This window comes from Gossypium hirsutum, chromosome D05 (genome assembly GCF_007990345.1).
Source record: "Gossypium hirsutum isolate 1008001.06 chromosome D05, Gossypium_hirsutum_v2.1, whole genome shotgun sequence".
Classification (NCBI taxonomy): domain Eukaryota; kingdom Viridiplantae; phylum Streptophyta; class Magnoliopsida; order Malvales; family Malvaceae; genus Gossypium; species Gossypium hirsutum.
Window position 1 is genome coordinate 13,949,787 of NC_053441.1, and position 18,555 is coordinate 13,968,341.

The 18,555-nt window shown below is 32.1% G+C and overlaps 1 protein-coding gene across 3 annotated transcripts; it reads left to right on the top strand.

Moving 5' to 3' along the window:
* Positions 1-9,577: 9,577 nt before the first annotated feature.
* On the top strand, positions 9,578-15,856 carry LOC107905815 (protein SCAR3). 3 transcript variants are annotated; one of them, XM_016832579.2, is made up of 9 exons: positions 9,578-10,126; positions 10,372-10,535; positions 11,328-11,451; positions 11,571-11,703; positions 11,972-12,039; positions 12,196-14,623; positions 14,744-14,845; positions 15,317-15,424; positions 15,518-15,856. In XM_016832579.2, exons 1-9 carry the CDS (start codon positions 9,972-9,974, stop codon positions 15,557-15,559), a joined length of 3,324 nt encoding a protein of 1,107 aa, XP_016688068.1. In that variant the 5' UTR covers positions 9,578-9,971; the 3' UTR covers positions 15,560-15,856. The 3 variants fall into 3 exon arrangements, with proteins under 3 accessions (XP_016688068.1, XP_016688070.1, XP_016688069.1); XM_016832581.1 differs by lacking the exon at positions 9,578-10,126 and having other exon boundaries at positions 10,401-10,535; positions 11,317-11,451; XM_016832580.1 differs by lacking the exon at positions 9,578-10,126 and having other exon boundaries at positions 10,410-10,546.
* The last annotated feature ends 2,699 nt before the right edge of the window (positions 15,857-18,555 follow it).

The window sequence follows — 18,555 nt, forward strand, 5'->3', positions numbered from 1 at the left end:
CAATCTGTGCGCATAATAAAATTAAAATGTGTAAAAATATCAAAATAAAATTTCAGCTGAGTGATAAATTAATGCAATTGACGTGAATTCAAAACCCATCATATTAAAATTATGAATGATGATGCCAGCTAAATCTAAGATCCTGATTCACAAGCTTCTAATTTCTTATTTTTTGATAAAGAAAACTTCACATTTTTAATTAGCAAAGCAGATAGAAACATGAAAGCATAGATTTTGAATTAGTGGTGCATGCATTGTTTCATTTTTAATTTATTTCTTATGTGAAGCGGCAACATAAAAGAAGAAAATTGAAATAAAAGATTCCCATTCGGATCGGGAAAAGTGTTGATAAGAAAACTGAGGGCCGTGAAAAGAAGAAAATATGAAGGATGTGGATGATTTTGTTGCAAATTTGAGAGACATCTTTGGGAGATGGGGTCCTGAACCCTAAATATTAATGTCTCATGTCTCCATCCTCAAATTCAAAATATCCACCCATACAATCTATTTTTGATTTTCTTCTCAATAATTCATCATGATCTTTTCTTTCGTATAAAAAGCTTAAAACTTCAGCGAAATGGATCTTTTTGCCTACCCTTAAAAATATTTTTATATTCATTTTACTGTTAATTTTAAAATTCATGATTTATGACTTTCAAACTTCGAAGGAATATGTGAAACAGTTGATGTTTAGTTTTCTGTGGTTTTGAACAAAAAAGGAAAATAGATAGGATGATTTGTGTAAATATCGTAAAACACCCAAAGTTGTAATATATTTATTTATGGTCCAACCCAAAAGTGATTTGCAGTATAGCCTATAGAATAGGCAGTACAATGATAAAAGAAAAAACATATTTTACTGCACCAAGATTTGGAAGAATTTTGGCAACTATTTTCCATAACAATTCAACTTTTAGAACAGTGACCATGACTGGGTTTCAGGGTGCATCTTAAATTATTGGTGACCTTTGCAAGGTTTAAGGAAAAATACTAGGCCAAAGGCAATCAATATTCTCAGATGATGATGACCCACACCCCTTGGCGCTGCATATTTATATATGTTTGCATCCTACTCATTAATGATACCCATGTCTGTCTTGAACCAACTCCAAACTTGAAAGAAGATGACAATGAAATCGGGAGAAATTTAGGGTTAATATTAATTGTTGCCATAACTTAATTTGTGGACAATGATCAACACCTAGTCGATGAATGGCGAAGATTTTGCTTAATTAATTGTAGTGATATTATTTTGGTCTTGAAGGTGATAATAATTACGCCTACTTTGGTATTATTATGATTCAAGTACTACATGTGGGCAGTGGGGACATATGTTTGAAACAAGGGAAGTCTATAAGGTGACTTTGAAGACAAATAGTTAGCCTCCCGCGAGGAATCCCACTTTCCATTTCTTCATAATTTCTTTCACCGCTTATCATCAACAACAAGTATGAAGTTGAAGAGGTTATTCTCCAACTTCATAAGTTTTGGTTTGGTCCAAAAGGTGTACCCCAGAATATTTTAGATGAATGTGTATGTATATCAATAAGCCAAGATTCTTTTATAAGTCGGCATCTCCATCTCTTTTAAATTTGATGTATACACCACCAATCATTTTAAATGTATAATTACCATTTCTGTTCAGCGCAGGCTGAATTTGTATGAGTTTTGGTGATTGTATTGCAAGCTTGGAAAATTCCCAACTTTTATCATCAATATTAAAGTAATAATTATGATATATTTTAGTTATTAATGGGCGAATTTATTCATTTTCTCTCAATTTATAACTCTTTTTGTATTAATCGAAAAACAAACTATCTATTCACGCTTTTCTTTTAATTCTATATAATATAATTAGTTGTTTTCCTTTTATTAAAATTTTAATAAATTTTATTTTATTTTCGAACTCATGCATTTATTTTCTTAAAGCTTTATGCCTATAATATAATACTTTTAGTGGTCGATATGTTGTATATCTCTTTGTTTATATTGTGGAATAAAAATATTATACCTACCCTTTGCTTTTATAAGGTTTTTGTCGATTAAGTCTTAATTTGATTGGCATAGGTATTATTGCCAGTGTAGGAGGACGTGGGTTGAGTACATGTGAAGCACATTATCCTCCTATTTAAGGGTTGGGGATGAGTAGTTCTAAGCAATATTTTATCAAAAAGAACCGATATGATAATAATTTATAATGAGATTATTGTTCAAAAAAATTATTAAATTTTTTATATTATTCCTTAAATCATTTATGTTGGAAAACAAAACAAATATTTTAAAGTACATGTTTTTAATATAATTTGACTCATACTAAAAGTTTTTAAATTGATTCTAAATCATTTTAAAGAATTTAAAAATATTTTTAAAACAATTTAGTAATTAAGTTTTTATGTTTTGCTCCTAGGCTCAAGTATCAATGCTTTAGGAAGTCAGTAGTCACAACTATTTCTAAAGGAGCAAAATATAGATACTTGTTATTAAGGTATTGATGCCTAACCCAATAGTATCATGCTTGCCTTTATGGTATTGATGCCCTATTCCAATAATTATTTTTGTAAAAAATATCTTTCACCCCCAATAACGTATTTTGTCTCCAACTATTATAAATAGCTCGATATAAATATACCTCAATAACATTAAGAAATAAGAAATTAATATTTAGTCTTGACTTAAATGGAGCGGTGATTAAAGTTTTTATTAAACATTTGTTTGGCACAGGTTTGAACTGTGTTACCCCATTCTCTACCCCTGATATTGTTTATATATATAAAAAAATCAATATCCAAGCATCAAATGAAATGAAAGTACAAGAAAATTTTATTTTCTTACGTTCTTTCTCTTGTACATAGGCTTTGAGTTCTACTTGGCTAAATCTTTCAATGATTTTTTATTCTATCTTTGAGAGAGTTTACACTTTATAAACACCCACCTTAAAGAGAATTTTTTTTTAGTCTACACCATTGCGCCAATTTGTAATTGGGAGGGTTTCTAGTTCAACTATAAAAACTAGAGTGGTTCAATATTAATTAGTGTTAAATATAGGTTAAGTGTTTCTAGTTTAGCCTAAATAAAAGATAGGGATTATAAAAGTTACCATTCATGTACCAATTCAAAGATAATAAATTGAAAAAATGTTGACAAGTGAGGCTAAGGTAATGCATGCAGGTAATTGAGGTTGAATAATTATAAATAGTTCGTATTTAATTTTTCTATCCTTTTAACTTATCTCTTTGCAAAATTTTTATTTAGTAATTCAGTGAAAGTTAAAAAATACTTTTAATTAATTTATAAAATAAGTAAAAACAAAAAAAATGTTCAAAAAAAAATTACTCTTTATACTTTTTACTCTATTTCTTCCTCTCTTCAAGGTAGATTGTTCCAACCTAAGGTTTATTTCTTTCTTCTTTCGTATAGGAATTTTTGTGTTCTTACTCTCATAGCTCTTCGAAAGAATCTTTTTTTTTCCTATTCCCGGTGAGAATAATTTTAACTTGCCAAGTTAGCTTGCAATCAGTAACTCTCCTCTCTTCCAATATTCTTGTCTCCAGACAATGCGTTGTTACATTTTCACCAAATTGATACGAAATCTCAACAAATACAGATTTTGAAGCAGCTGTTGAATGGTTTTCCGAATTAAAACTAAGGCTCTGTTTGTTTCACTAAAAATGGTTTCCGGAAAATCATTTCTGGAAAATGACTTACTTTTCTGGAAAAGTTAATATTTTCTGGTGTTTGGATGAATGTGTAAAATATTTTCTTTTGTTTGGCAGATTCTTTAAAAATATTTCATAAAAGTCGTTCTTAATTAAATAAACATACATTTGAGATTTTTTTCATTGTTTAATTGAGTTTATTTTATATCTATAAATTTATATTTTACATTGTTTTTACACATATTAAAAATATTTTGTTAAATTTAGGTTCATTGCAATGATCATTTTTTAGTTACATGACTACCAACTGAGTATTTTTTTAATTTAAAAATGTAACATTAATAAAATTGACAAAAAAATCAACAATGTCAGCAGGTGGACTTGATTTTCAAATCTAGAAAGTAGAGTGACTAAATTCTTGAAAATAAAAGTACAGAAACTAAATTGTAAATTTGTGAAGAGTATATAGACTTATGACATATTTTAATATTTATACTACAAAACATTTATTATTAATCCATTTATAATTGTAATAAATATTTAGAATTAAAATATTAATATTGATATTTTCAATAAAATGTGAATAATATTATTTAAAATTATTATTTTTAAAATTTACTATTAGAATAAAATTTAAATATTAAATAATTTATTAAAAATAATAAATTATGTTAATTATATTAATAATTTATTATATGACTAAATATAAATAATTAAATACGTATGTTTAATAATATTAAAAAATATAATATTTTATATTAATATTTTAAATATTTTTAAAAATAAAAATAAAATTTATTATCAATATAATAATATTAAACTTGATTTAAGTTAATTTTTATATAAAAGTAAAATTAGTTATTGAGGAGCTCTTTTCCGGAAAATGACTTACGCTTTTCAAAAGGGTAAGTCATTTTACAAGGAAAAAGACTTATTTTCTGTTGACCTGTAAGTCATTTTCCGTTGACCAAACTATTTTCTGTGAAAGAAACACAGGAAAATACAGAAAACATTTTCTGCAAAACCTTTTACATGTAAACAAACGGGCTCTAAAAAAAAGAATTGTTTAAATTGAAATAAGGGTTTGTTTTGGTTAAAGAGATTGATTGGAGTAAGTTTGGTATGGAATCAAATGAACAAAATTATATTTGTTTCGGATATTTCTAGTCAAATGATATGGACGAAGTTGAGAGTATGGCTGAAAGGGAGATGAAGAAAAGAATGGATAGAGTTAAAGTAAGTAATATATTTATTAAAGTTAAATTAACTTAATTTTATCGTTGTATTTGAAATAAAGTGAAATGGAGGAAGTTGTTTTTCAAAACAGATGTAACATTTGAAGTGATTTGGATATTGAAAAGGTATAAAATAATAGGGATGGAAAATGAAAGTACCACAATTTGCATTTAATCACCGATTCTACGATTAATACAACACCGTTGGACTGAGGGGTTCATATCTAAATTAATATAAAATATTAAAGAAACTCAAAAGAAAGGAAATTTATAAATTAATATATTTACATCCCAAACTTCTAACAGCTTCTTCCACTTGCCAAATTCGACAGCCCATCGTACCAAACTTTCTAGATTTTTCAAAAATTAATTATATATTAAGTTGGTGTATGCCAACCAAAAAAAACAACCACCTCATTTCTTAACTAATGTCTTTACATTCAACAAAATCACTATACTAATACTCATTAAAAAAATGAGCCAAAATGGTAATGACTAAAAAGTACGATTTCAGTATGGTATTTGTAATAAATCAACTTTAATGGATATTTTTCAGTCACACACAAATTTGATTTTGGAAAAGAGAATGATTTTTATATGCCTTATTTTTTATAAATATAAATTTGTATCAATTGTCTTCTCTATTTTCTAACCATTGTAATATATATATTAAAAAGTTTTATTCCTCCTATTATTACATTAATAATTAAACGAATCATTAGTGCAATATAAGAAAATCAAAGTAAATTGTGGAAGTAAACCAGGGAAAGTTTGATAAGTTAAATATGATTTTTTACATTTTCAACATTAAGATGAAAGATTAAAAAATAATTTGTTTTAGAAAATTTAAAAAAAATTAAATTTGTTACCATAGAACAAATAAATTCACTGGTAAATATTATATGTGGTGATTCGAGAGATAATATTATTATATTGAACCGAACAATCACAAACCCTGAACATATATTATAAAGCAAATAATTTTAAATTAATAGAGCGAGGAAATAATTTCATTTGGACTACGCTAAACTTTTAAATTCATTCTCTCATTTGGTTCTTATTTATAATATTAAATATTTTAAATAATTAAATTTTATAAAAATATATTTAAAATATTTTATTGAAAGTTTTTATAATATAATTTTACAAATTATTATCCATGGTAAAAATAAAAAAAATACTTATCCAAAAGAAAAATAAATTAAAAATAAGAAGTGGATGTATATATTGTATCGAAATGGATAATCGTAAATATGGAAATATTGAAATTTAATTTTGTTATTATTCACTTTCATTATTCATCATCTTTTATGATAGCTGGAAAAAGATACGTGCTAAGGAGATAAGTGAAGAAGAAGTCGGCAATGATTGAATCGACCTGTCCACAAAGAAAGCATTCATCGTTCAATTTATATTGCTCCTAGCTAGCTAACAAACACTAGGTACATCTTCCTGTTGGGGGTCTAATAGCAAAGCCCCCAACCCAATTTAGTAAGAGATTTGACATGATATTAGCATTATTGCTACTTGTACGTATTTCAAATGAAACAAAACCGTGAGGTCACTCTCAAAACAAGGCAACCCCCGGGGGGGCCCTGCCCATCCTACACCCAAGTTGCCATGTTTAGTCATTCCAAAAAAACAAACAAAAGCAAAAGCCAACTTTCTAGTGAAATATTTGACACATAAATGCATATTACAAAACTAATTCACGGCTGAAATTTCAACTTCCATCACTTTATAGAATCTTATTTGAATGCATCAGCTTTTAATTTTTCAACCATCCTTTTAATTGCCTGAACTTACAGAGTCATAAAATATTCCAACTTCTTTATTCTTTTCTTTTCTTTTTTTTTATAAAAAAATCTGCTTTAATTATCTAACAGAATGAGCGGCCAATGCACGTGAATGGGTCCATTTCCTTCACCAATTGTCTTTGAGTGCACCGTTTGATGGATCGTGGACCCTAAGTATATGCAAACCAAAGCATCTGTTGTAATTTTTCAAGACAATTTTAGATTTGTTTTTATATCTCGCAGACTCTCACCAGCAAACTTTAAGCTTGGGTTTCAAAGTAAATGTAGGCACATTAGCATCTTAGCTTCACTGCGTTTCTATATCCTCACCCAACTTAAGTAGAGGCCTCCAGCATGGCTATGACTCACTAATAAAAAGATAATATTATTGAAGAGAACAGTCATATATTTCAAAAAGATTAATTTTTGTGATTATAAAATGGATATGAAAGATGAATTTAAAAAGAAAAAAAAAACCTTACTTGGACAAGAGTACCAAGCTGAGGAACCTGCAAAGTGCAAACACTTCCTAAGCACCTGATTCTACAATCAATCTATTTTATGTTCAAACTCATGGCTGACTTCTTGCTTTTGTACTAATACATCTTCAAACACCTTAATAAGGCTGCTCTTCGTAAGTACTTATAGACTAGACATGCGGCTAACCAGCTTTGTTTGAATCATGGGATGGTAGGGCTTTGGCCCACCAAAAATGCAACTGTTGAGTGCTCAAAACACTCCCTTTCTGATCATACCAAACGAAGTTACCTTTTTGTACTAGGTTCGTTCAATCCAGCAAAACCCGTAATGGCAGTGCCAGTTTGCCACCAACATCGGCTAACACTAGCACTAGGTTCCCAAACCCAACCCAAAAGTTAAAAGGGGCGCCTTCACAAACTGGCCTACCTCCATTCGTCTCAGGGAATCTCTCAGTTATCGTCAGTAGTTGTCCTGGACTGGTTGGCCTAATTATCCATCTAAAACTGGGCCGAAGGTCTTTTAGCTATATCAAGTCTAAAAAATCTTCACACCTCTCAATTCCAATACAAGATTTGGAGAAGTGACGTCAGTTGGCACTCCCCAATTTTTAACATGGGAAAAATCAAAATAAAGCATTAATGTGGGGACGAAGTTGCAGTACAATTTTATTTATGAAAAAAGATGTGGTTGCATTAAAACTTTCTGCACCTTGGACCGCAGATGAGATAGCTGTACAATTGGCTGCATCTTACACTTCCCAACTTAATTCGCTACCCCTTCCCTCCTTCACTATCGCTTCAATGTTGTAGGCCCAATCCTTTTTCTTATTTTTCTTCTTTTTTCTTTCACCTAATGGAAACTACAGAATATTTGTTCAAAGAAGAGAGATATATATGTTTCTAGATATTAGCTAAGGCGAAAATGACAGATTGGCAGAATTATAAGGTGAAGAAAGTGATCAGATACAAGGCTACATGCTGAGGAGGATGGATCATGTTAGTTCTACAGGATATGGGCCCCATCATTCTGCTTCCAGATTTTTTTTTTCTTATGCATAAAGAGATTTTAAGAATAAAATAATTTTTTATTTGAGATAAAATTAAATTTAAAGGTTAGAAAATTTTAAACATTCTGAAATAATAAAAATTCGAAAAATGTTTAATGGACCAAAAGGATCGACCCAGCTAGCATTGATGAACCTCATTTGATTTATGGGTCCATTTCTATCCGAAGCTCTTTGAAAATATATATATATTTTTTCGTTTTTCTATATAAAGAAGGTAGGGTTTGGATCGAATCTGATGATGGACATGGTACGCGCGAGGTTATTTTATTTGGTAGGCAAATGCTTTTAAAGTTTAATAATGGAGCGTCAGAGTCAATAGATACCCTAAAAACGAAAACAATTGAAATAAAATAATAATATTATTATTATAACATGGCTTTCCAACAACGTACTTGCTCTGCCACGCATTAAGTTGGTAAATTTTAGGAATGTATTTTCACCTCGGCTTAATAAAAAAATCATTTTTTAAAGTTAAAATAAAATTAATAAATTTGAAAAAAAATCAAACATAAGTCAGGAGCATTCCGACTTAAAGATTATTTCTAATAAAAAATAGAAAATACTTATATTTCATGTGATTTTCAAAAATTAAGGATTTGGTTGTTTTATTTTTTCAGATTTTAGAATTTAGATCAAATTTTTTTCCATTTGCAAGTTATCACAGCAACAAAATTAATAAAAAAATAAAAAAAAGTTAATTAAGTTGTTACATGGGTATCAAAAATAAAAATTTAAACCAGCTTAAAGATTACGGGTGTTTTAAAAAACTTTAAAGTTTGATTTTTGTTGGTTGAAACTTAAACTTCCGCTATAATCCCGCATTTGTGGAATTAGCGTTTTGCTTGAGATTTTGGGTTTGCGGTTGAAAGGTCAATCAACCAACTTTTGAAATTTTGTGGAATCCTGGATTATACTTTCCCATATTGATTTTGTGAATATGGAGTGTTTTACTTATTTATAATATATCATAATTTTGATTTCATCTACGTAAAATCAGAAATATTGATGTGGTTGTAACTCAATTAATATTTTAAATTTTGAAAAGAGATTATAAAAGAAGAATATAACTTTTTGAGTCCTATAAACAAAAGAAAGATGACAAGAATGATCACCTGCTCCTCCATGAGTGTCGCTTTTAAAGTGAATACCACGATTAGGCAAGTGAGAAAAAATGAAATCTATTAATTTCGGCAATAAAAAGTAATTTCAATGAAGAAATCGAAGAAAACAAATATTTGGTATTATTTTAAATTAATAAAATGGAGTGGTCCCCACGTTCGGTGTCAAGCCTCGGAACCAACCAACACAACCCATAAAATGGCAGAAAAAACCCCTATCCCGTAATTTCCCCCACCCAGGTATCTCAGCTAACCTTTTCCCAACTAATTTCTAGGAAAATGGAAGGTTAATTCTGTCTTTTCCACAAACGAAAAGATTTTCCAGGGAAAGGAAATATGGCTTGCAGTGTTGGCAATGTGCTCCGTTTCTTCTTCCCCTTCTCTCTCTTTTTGCAGTTCGTTAAGCTGCTCCAATCTCTTCACCTACTCTTTAGCAAATACCAAATTAAATTACCTTAATAAGTATTTTATTATTTGTATACAATTTTTTTCTTCTTTTTATTTCCTTCATTCAAGTTAGTTTTATAAATTATACTATATATATTGCTGCTGCTGGTTGTACATAGCTCTTCTTCTCTTTCCTTTTTTTTTTCTTGAGTTTTTTAGAGCAAAAATCGAAAATGCCTCTGGTTAGAGCTCAGGTGAGGAATGAGTACGGGCTTGGTCAACCGGAGCTTTACAAGGAAGTCAATAGAGAAGATCCAAAAGCTGTTCTCGACGGCATCGCCGTCGCCGGCCTCGTTGGGATCTTGCGCCAGTTAGGCGATCTTGCTGAGTATGTTTAAGCTTTTATTCTTTTTATCGGCTTTATAACACCTCTGGTTGGTTGCTTACTAAGGAAATCGAAAGCATTTATAGAAGTTGGAAGTTATAGAGTTTGATTAATGGACCTTTAAGCTTTTTAATTATAGGATGTTCTTCTTTTATTACTTAGTTTCGGTTCTGATTTGCGTTTAAATTGTTACTTATTTATTCAAACTGCGGTGTTTAACTGGTGTAGCTCGGTTTGTTATGCTGTAGATTTGCAGCAGAGGTTTTTCATGGATTACAAGAGCAAGTAATGAGCACAGCTTCTAGGAGTCATAAATTGACGATTCGTGTGCAACGGATTGAAGCTGCGCTTCCGCCTCTTGAGAAGGCTGTTCTTGCCCAGACTAGTCATATTCACTTTGCTTATACAGCTGGTATGGCCTCTGTACGTATCCTTTGCTTCAAAAGCCACTGATTTTTCTTGACAGATAATGCTTCTTCTTCATTGTTTCGCGGTTACAGAGATATGAATTCAGTACATACTACTTTATTTATTTGTTATAGTCATATTGTATGCTTTTATGCTTTCTTCTAGCATTTGTTGCCTGAATTTGGGTTGTCTACCAGCAAGATATAGACCTTAAGCTCACTGTTATTCATGCTTTACTGCAGCAAAAAGGGCATCTTTTTTCTTTTTTCTTTTTCCTTTTTGAAGTTCAAATATTTAGTAAGAGCTTAGTTTCAGTAAGAACCTTGCATGTTTTCAATCATGTGGCATCAGTTGTAAGTTGCTGCTGACAATCGAAGCAATATTCATGTAGGGAGATGACTATATTGAAAGAAAGCAGATCTATGGCATTGGAAACATGTTCAACAGAAAACATGCTTTAGTCGTTTAAATCCTGGGAAGGTTTACATTGATTACAGAATAAATGGACTTGAAATATTTTAATATGATTATTTTATCAGTACATTTATACACACATATATATTTGTTGCATGTAATGTTAATTGTTAATATTATTTTGTTCGAGGTTATTGCATATTAATACACCTGTATGTTTAAGAATCAAGATACAAGGAAAACAGTGATCTTGTTTCTTACTTAGACATAAACTAGGTTCAAGTTTTCATTTTTTATATTGCAAGTTTGAATTTATTGTATTAGCTATAGGGAATTTTTTATCTTTCTGTTCAAATCTTTATGGAAAGCAGTTGACCTACAGGTTCTGAATGGCACCCTCGGATTCGGAATGAGAAAAATCTTTTCATTTACAATGATTTGCCACGATTTATTATGGATTCCTATGAAGTTTGTCGCGACCCTCCACATCTACACTTGCTTGACAAGTATGGTTATTTACATCCACTCCCTCTTTTTAGCCATGACAAGCATTTTTCAAGAAATAAATTTGTGATGTGTGTAAGTATGTTGTTCTGGATTCTTCTTACTTCTGCTTTGCATTCAGATTTGATGCTGGTGGCCCAGGATCTTGTTTACAGAGATATTCTGATCCAACCTTCTTTAAGCGAGCTTCAGGTAGCTCCATTGAAGAAGATGTTGAGAAAGTCCAAAGAGATAAGAGGAGTCGTAAAAGCAAGGTGGTATTATTTACTCTATCAACCATCCAGGCAGAGAATCTTTATAGTTTTGAGTCAATTTCTGCAACGGTTTTTTATTGACTCAATTCATGTTAATTTAATGTATTACATAGTTTAATCTTTACAATATATTTGTCGTTGGGATTTCTATGATGTGGAGGTATAGTTTGTATGAATTCAACCTTTTCAGGCTCATGTTGCAACTAAATAAGCTATATGTTCTTCAATTTGGAATTATTTCTGAATTAACATTGTTGAAAATGGACAGAAAAGAAGATCGTCCCACAGGAATGGCAAACTATTACGTGGTGCATCAGTATCAAGTTGCAGTGGCAGGTAATGCATGTATATGTATATAAAAGGCATGTGTGCACTCACATTCATACAGACAGCATACCAACACAAAAGTGTATATATATATTTTTGCATACGCCTTATTGTGTTGAATGCGGTTTGATTCAATTAAAATTTACTTGAAATCTGGCTTTGCAGAATGCAGTTTACTTCTGTACTTGCTAATGGGCGAACTTCCTCTCAAAATGCATCTACAGTTGATATGGCACCGAAATCTGATATGGGAGAGCATTCAAGTTCTTTTGATTCAAGAACTGGGTCTGGATATATTGAATGTGCTTTCAATCTTGGTTCATCCATGCTAGAGGAAATGGAACCCAAGGAATTCTCCTCTAAGCTGATGCAAGAAACAGATACCCTTGGTTCCAATTTTCCTGTTGATCAAACTCGGGTTCTAGATGATAATTTTTCACATAGTTCATCACAAGAGCAGATTGTCCCTAGTTTATCTTGTGTAACATGGGATGAAAAGGCAGAAATAGTGGAGTCCAAAGCAGGAAATCGGGATATAGATGAAGTTCCAGAGATGAACTTTGATGTAGATGTGCAGGAAATTGGAATTGCCAATGCCGGAAATGGTGACCAAGTGCATATCCCCTTTAATGATGTGGATGCTCCCCAAGCAAGCATTATTGAGAACCAAAATGATGAAATTGAAAGTGAACCAGACAATTACATGGATGCACTGAACACAATAGAGTCGGAATCTGAAAATGATATTGAGTGCCATAGAAAACAAGAAGTGGAACAGTGTTCTGAAAATGATATCGAGTGTCAAAGAGAACTGGGAATGGAACGGAGTGAGGATGCTAACAACGTTAGTAATGAGAATAGAGAAGATGAACAGGTTGTTATGGATGATAACGTGGACAGTAATTCATCTATAATTGAACCGTCTGCCTCATCCAATATTATTTCTAGCAATGGGATGTCTGGGAGTTCATCTGATCCAGTAGCCTCTGAGAATATTCCCTGTGAACAGGTGCCTCAAATCTTAGGCAAATCTTCTGACCCTGATCGTACATCAAATACTGGTTTATGCATAAGTGAGGAAATCTGTAATGGCTCACAAGCGGAATTTGTCATCAGTGATCCATCACCATCCTCTGGCTCCACAGTTTCTGATATGCATGATCCAGCCGGTGATAGGATCATGAACAGTGTTAATGACTCTCAAAACTCCCAGACTGAATCTTCTTCTGTGCATTCAGTTGGGTTCTGGACAAATGGTGGCCTTTTGGGACTTCAGCCATCAAAACCTCCTGATTTTGCTGTATCAACTGTAGGTCAGGGTTCTGCAGCTACAACTAGTGAAGTATTTGGTCCTCCAAATCAAATACTTATGTCTTTGCAAGATGGACTCAAAGGAAATGCAGGCACTGTGGTTGAGAATGCTAATTTAGATGCAAACCTTGGAAGACCTGTTAATTCTCATTTTAATGATAATCTTGATAATTTAAATGGTGTTGGCTCTAGCCTAAATACCTCCTTGCCACATGGAAACAAGAACCCGGTCAATCCTAACATCAAAGCTACATCTATTGAATCTGATGAGGAGGAGGATGACAAGTCATCTAGGATGTTTGGACTTGGCCATAAATTACTTGTAAATGGTTTTCGCAGAAAGGTGTCAATTGGCAATGATGATGATTCTGAACCAGCCACTTCTAGAAAAACTGGGGTATTGGAGCCTAGGAATGAGCAGCAGCGCATATCGTATCAGAAAATTCCTCAGACGACCGTTAATGAACAGATCGGAAATGGATCTCCCATAAATTCACTTACTTCTTCTCCACCACTTGAACATATGAAAATATCCTTCAACCCTTTAGATGGATTTGGGACTTCCAAACTCAAATTGCAATTTCCTGACGGGAATCATTATCATGAAAACATTAGAGACATGTTTCCTTCATTTCAGTTGGTCCCAGTGCCTGCTATTTCAGCGCATGGTGTTGCTTCAGACTCTGATGATGATACTTTCTGCAGATCATCCCCTTATATGTCTGATGACTGCCTTAGTCATTGCTCTGAGTCAAATTCTGAGCAGTGGGAATCTGGTGAAGCACCTGAAAGCAATGATCCTGCGCTGCATGATGCATTAAGCAGATTGTCATCGATGGAATCTGTTTCAAGCTGTTTACAAGTTAGGGGAGCAGCCAATAATGGCATCTGTGTTAATAGGGGAAATAAAAAACCTATAGCACCGGGGTCTAGTGCAGCAGAACCATCTCTATCTATGCCACTCGATCTCCCAGGTTTTGATGTCATTAACCCTGTACTGCATGATGAAACCAAAAGTAATTCTGATCAAAAGAATCAGGTAAAATTGCAAAATGCAATGCAGCTCAAACCATTGCCTCCACCTCCCCCCCCTGCACAATGGCGGGTTTCAAAACCCTGCTTCAACGAGGCAGAAGAAAGACAACATGCTTTATCAGAGTCACTGAGACATGAGCTTGATCTGAAACTTCTTAGTTCTTTCGTCTCTCAGAAGCCTGAGCCAGCTTTAGTTAATCAACAGAAAATAAATGATAAGGCAAATGCATTGAAACCAGAGAAGAAGGTACTTCAGCAATGTTGTCAATCTGTATTATTATTATTGTTAGTATTACTATTTTGAAATGAATGTTGTGAAATGGGAACTGGTTGTATATAAATGGTAAAAATTTGATGAATGCGGTAGGTGGACGAAGAGAAAAATAATGGACAGAAAGGCGTAAGCCTGCTCAGTGGTGGCCGAGGGATGGATGAAAAGGAAGATTTCTTGCATCAGATCAGAACTAAAGTGAGTATTCATTTATTTTCTTTTATGTCACTTGTCATCGTCCAAATGAATAATGAGCCCCTAATTTAGATGTACATATACAAATGTGAATTTCACTGTTTGAAGAAACAATTTATTTGATCAAATTCTGAAAAAGAAGGAAAACAAAAGCAGTAGATAGCTATGTAAATACTAAAATATCATTGATCATTTTAATGGCTTATTTGTCAGTACTTTTTGAATTTGACAACAATAATTGCATATGCCTTACAGATGTATTTTTCAGATAAGAATTTCCCACTGCTCTTCCCTCTTTTTCTCCTATAGAACAGAAAATAAGAGAAAGAAGTTCCTTTGTTATAGAGCGGGAGTTAGTCTGTGTAGTTTGAGCATGTTTTATGCATGGACGCATGTATCTCGTAGAGAGTTGATGGCTATTGTGATAAAATGGAGTATATTTCATTCACTTGCCTTTGTTCATTGTCATTTCAGTCTTTCAACCTAAGACCCACAGCCACTGCAAGACCAACTGTTATTTCTGGTCCCACTGCAAATGTCCAGGTCACTGCAATTTTGCAGAAAGCAAATGCAATTCGCCAGGTTTGTAATTCCTCCTCTTTTACTTTTCCCCCCTCTCATCTCAGTTCTCTTATGAATGAGGCAACCAGATTAACACTTACGAAACTTGTTCAGGCTGTTGGGAGTGATGACGATGATAACTGGAGTGACAATTAATTATTTTGGAATACGAATGCAAAAGACAATCAGAAGTTCTCCCAGTCTTGGGTTTTCAAATTTGGGTGAGGTTGTTTGAAATGTGTATAATCCTTGTTTCTTCTTGTAATTAGTTACTTGGGCTCATCTTGTATCGTATAGTGATTATTTGCATTCGTTTCTTAAATAGTTAATGTTTTGAACAGGTATTTAGGTGGATCATGATGCATAATGCATGAGAATATGATAGTCTATTAAGTTGTGTATTCCCCCCCTTTTTTTTTAGTTTATATTTAACGGACTCTACCATGCTCGCAATTTTCTGTTGTTTTGCCTCATAGGGAATTGTTATTTCCTCTTAGGACTGAGGACGCGAGGTTATTGCTACCGAAAATTGCTTTACTATTTTGGCACGTCAACTAGGAGTCAGAAATTATAATGCAACTTGATATGGATGAATTGTGTGTAAGAAAGCATTTCAGTTTGGCCGTTGAATATAAGGAAAGCTGGATGTTGTGTCGTCGTTAGAACATGGATGTTGCCAATTTATGCAGCAAATAAAGAATGATTACAATTGCCCGTTTCTCCGTCTTGCTTGAAAGTGTAATTTTCAGCGGCAACAAAAACAGGGATTAGCAGTGCCGGTTAATTGCGTGCACAGTAGCCACTAACTTGGTTTTGAATCATCATTACTTTGTTTTTCTTGTGTTTTGCATTCAAATATTTAGTTTAATTAAACCGTTTCGGTAGTGTTTCAATACAGAAGGTAAATGATTAGAATATTGAGTTTTTTCTGATTTTGTTTAATGTGACATAGGGCACTGGCAGTATATGTTTTTAATTAATCAATTTAATTTGCTGTTCTTTTTTCTGCCAAGAATCAAGGGATAAGAACCCATCATCAAATAAATAATAAAGAAAAAGGCTCAAAGGAGTTGACAAAATTGACGCTAGCCAGCAAGTTTAGATTAATTTTAAACGGAATAGGTTTCAGAAACTCCCATCAACTGGGTGAATTAATTAAGCACCCACGTTTATTTTGCAACTTGCACGCAGCAGCAGCAGCAGCATAGAAAACTAATCGAGTCAAGCTCATCCCAACATTCACCGCCCAAACATCAATATAAATTTGCCAAGACAGTTTGTGTTTTAGATCCAGTCATTGTTTTTTCAGTGAATTTATAACAGCGGAGTGTAATTGTATTCGAAAGTCAACATATGTTTTTCCTTTTTACAAAACAAATTTAGTATCAACATCGCAGTTGCAATTTGTTGCCTAATTTTGTTCATTGAGGGCCTTTATCAAATAATTAAATATTAATTTAATTAAATTGATTCATATAATCACTTTTCACATAACCTATTAGCAAGTGTAATATTTTAATCCTAATTTTTGCAGCAACCTGTTTTATTATTCTTAGAGTGCGGTCCTTTTTATTATTAAATAGTATTATATTCAGATATGGATAGCATTAGCCCCACGCTATAAAACCAACTGACACTCCAAATCCAGCTGCAAATTTGGGAGAAGAAAGAAACTTAAGAACCAAGGCACTAACTTCATTAGTTTTTTCTTTCTTTCTAGAAGACGAGTTTCATTTCCAAAATACTAACATAATGGTGACTTATTTTAATAATAGAAAAGAATGAACAAAGTTAATTATTTTTGACTAATAATTTATTAATTGCTAATTTAATAATTGTCCCACTACGTAAAGGAACTTTCCCTCTAAAACAAAGTAGATTAACATTATTATACGTGTCATTTCAGTGCAAATTAAAAGGAATTAGCACGAGCTTGAGAAGAAAAGATTAGAGAGAATACTTTCTTTTAAAAGTGTCTGCTTTTGAATATTGGTTATGGTCAAAGAAAAGTAAAAAGATTTATGATCGATATCAAACTTTTTAAACACACAAGTTGCCCTAAAAACATGCATGCATCTTTTGCGATTTCTCCATCTCCTACTGTTCAAAAGCTGTCCGTATCAAAAAAGTTTTTGGAGCTCTCCAAAACCTTTTGCCTTCCAACCAAATTAACACTCATGCTATACCCCCTTTTTATTTTCTCACCCTTTGCCTTTGCCATGCCTCCGATGCTGAGAGATGGGTTCCATCAGGCTTTGCCTCCACTATGGACCGCCATGGATTTCATTAGGGTGGATAAAATCCGATTTGATATAAAAAATTTAAATTTTAAATTAATTAATTCGTGTTATTTGAGTTAATCAAGTTATTCGAATCAATTCGAATAAAAAATCAAGTTTTTCTGTTTAACTCGAATATGAATTACACAATCTGAGTTATCCGAAAATCCGAATAAGAGAAGGCAAAACTACGTCGTTTTGATAAATGTTTACCTTTCTAAAATTAAAAGTCAAAACAATTCAATTTAAAGGTAAAATTACGTCATTTTGATAAATGTTTACTCATTAAGTTAAAAGGCAAAATCATTATATTGTTTACGTAGTTAATTAAATAATCAGTTCATGTAAACGCAATATTGAGTATAAATAATAGGATTCGTTAACTCGACTCGAAATTTTTTAACTCGATTTCAAAAAAAAATTCAAATTGAGTTTGGTTGCTAAAATAAGATTCGCTAATTCGACTAACTTAAAATTTTTTGACTTGATTCGACTCGACTCGATCCGATCGAATACTCACCCCTAAATTTTATAGATGGACATCCGCTCTTTTTAGTATTTAAATGGGTTTGTAGTAAATTCATTTTACTTTTGCCAATAATAAATTTAGATTTAGATATTCAAATCTTTTTTTTTTTTACATTTTAAAATTTTTATTTAAAAGATTATGGGTAATTCAAATAAGACTCAAATTGGATACAAATAATAAATTGATTCAAAATTTAAAACAATTCTATAAATTCAATTTCTACAAAAATTACAAACATCAAGCTCACTACTATTATGACTTGTAAGTACCATTGTAATAATAAATTTAGACATGAATATCCCCCATGTTGCCTTAACAAAGCTTCCAAACTACCCAGACATGAA

Coding starts and splice junctions, on each gene's coding strand:
- LOC107905815 (XM_016832579.2), top strand. CDS start 9,972: ATGCCTCTGGTTAGAGCTCAGGTGAGGAATGAGTACGGGCTTGGTCAA. Junction 10,536..11,327: donor TCACTTTGCTTATACAGCTG/GTATGGCCTCTG, acceptor GTTGACCTACAG/GTTCTGAATGGCACCCTCGG. Junction 11,704..11,971: donor AGAGGAGTCGTAAAAGCAAG/GTGGTATTATTT, acceptor GAAAATGGACAG/AAAAGAAGATCGTCCCACAG.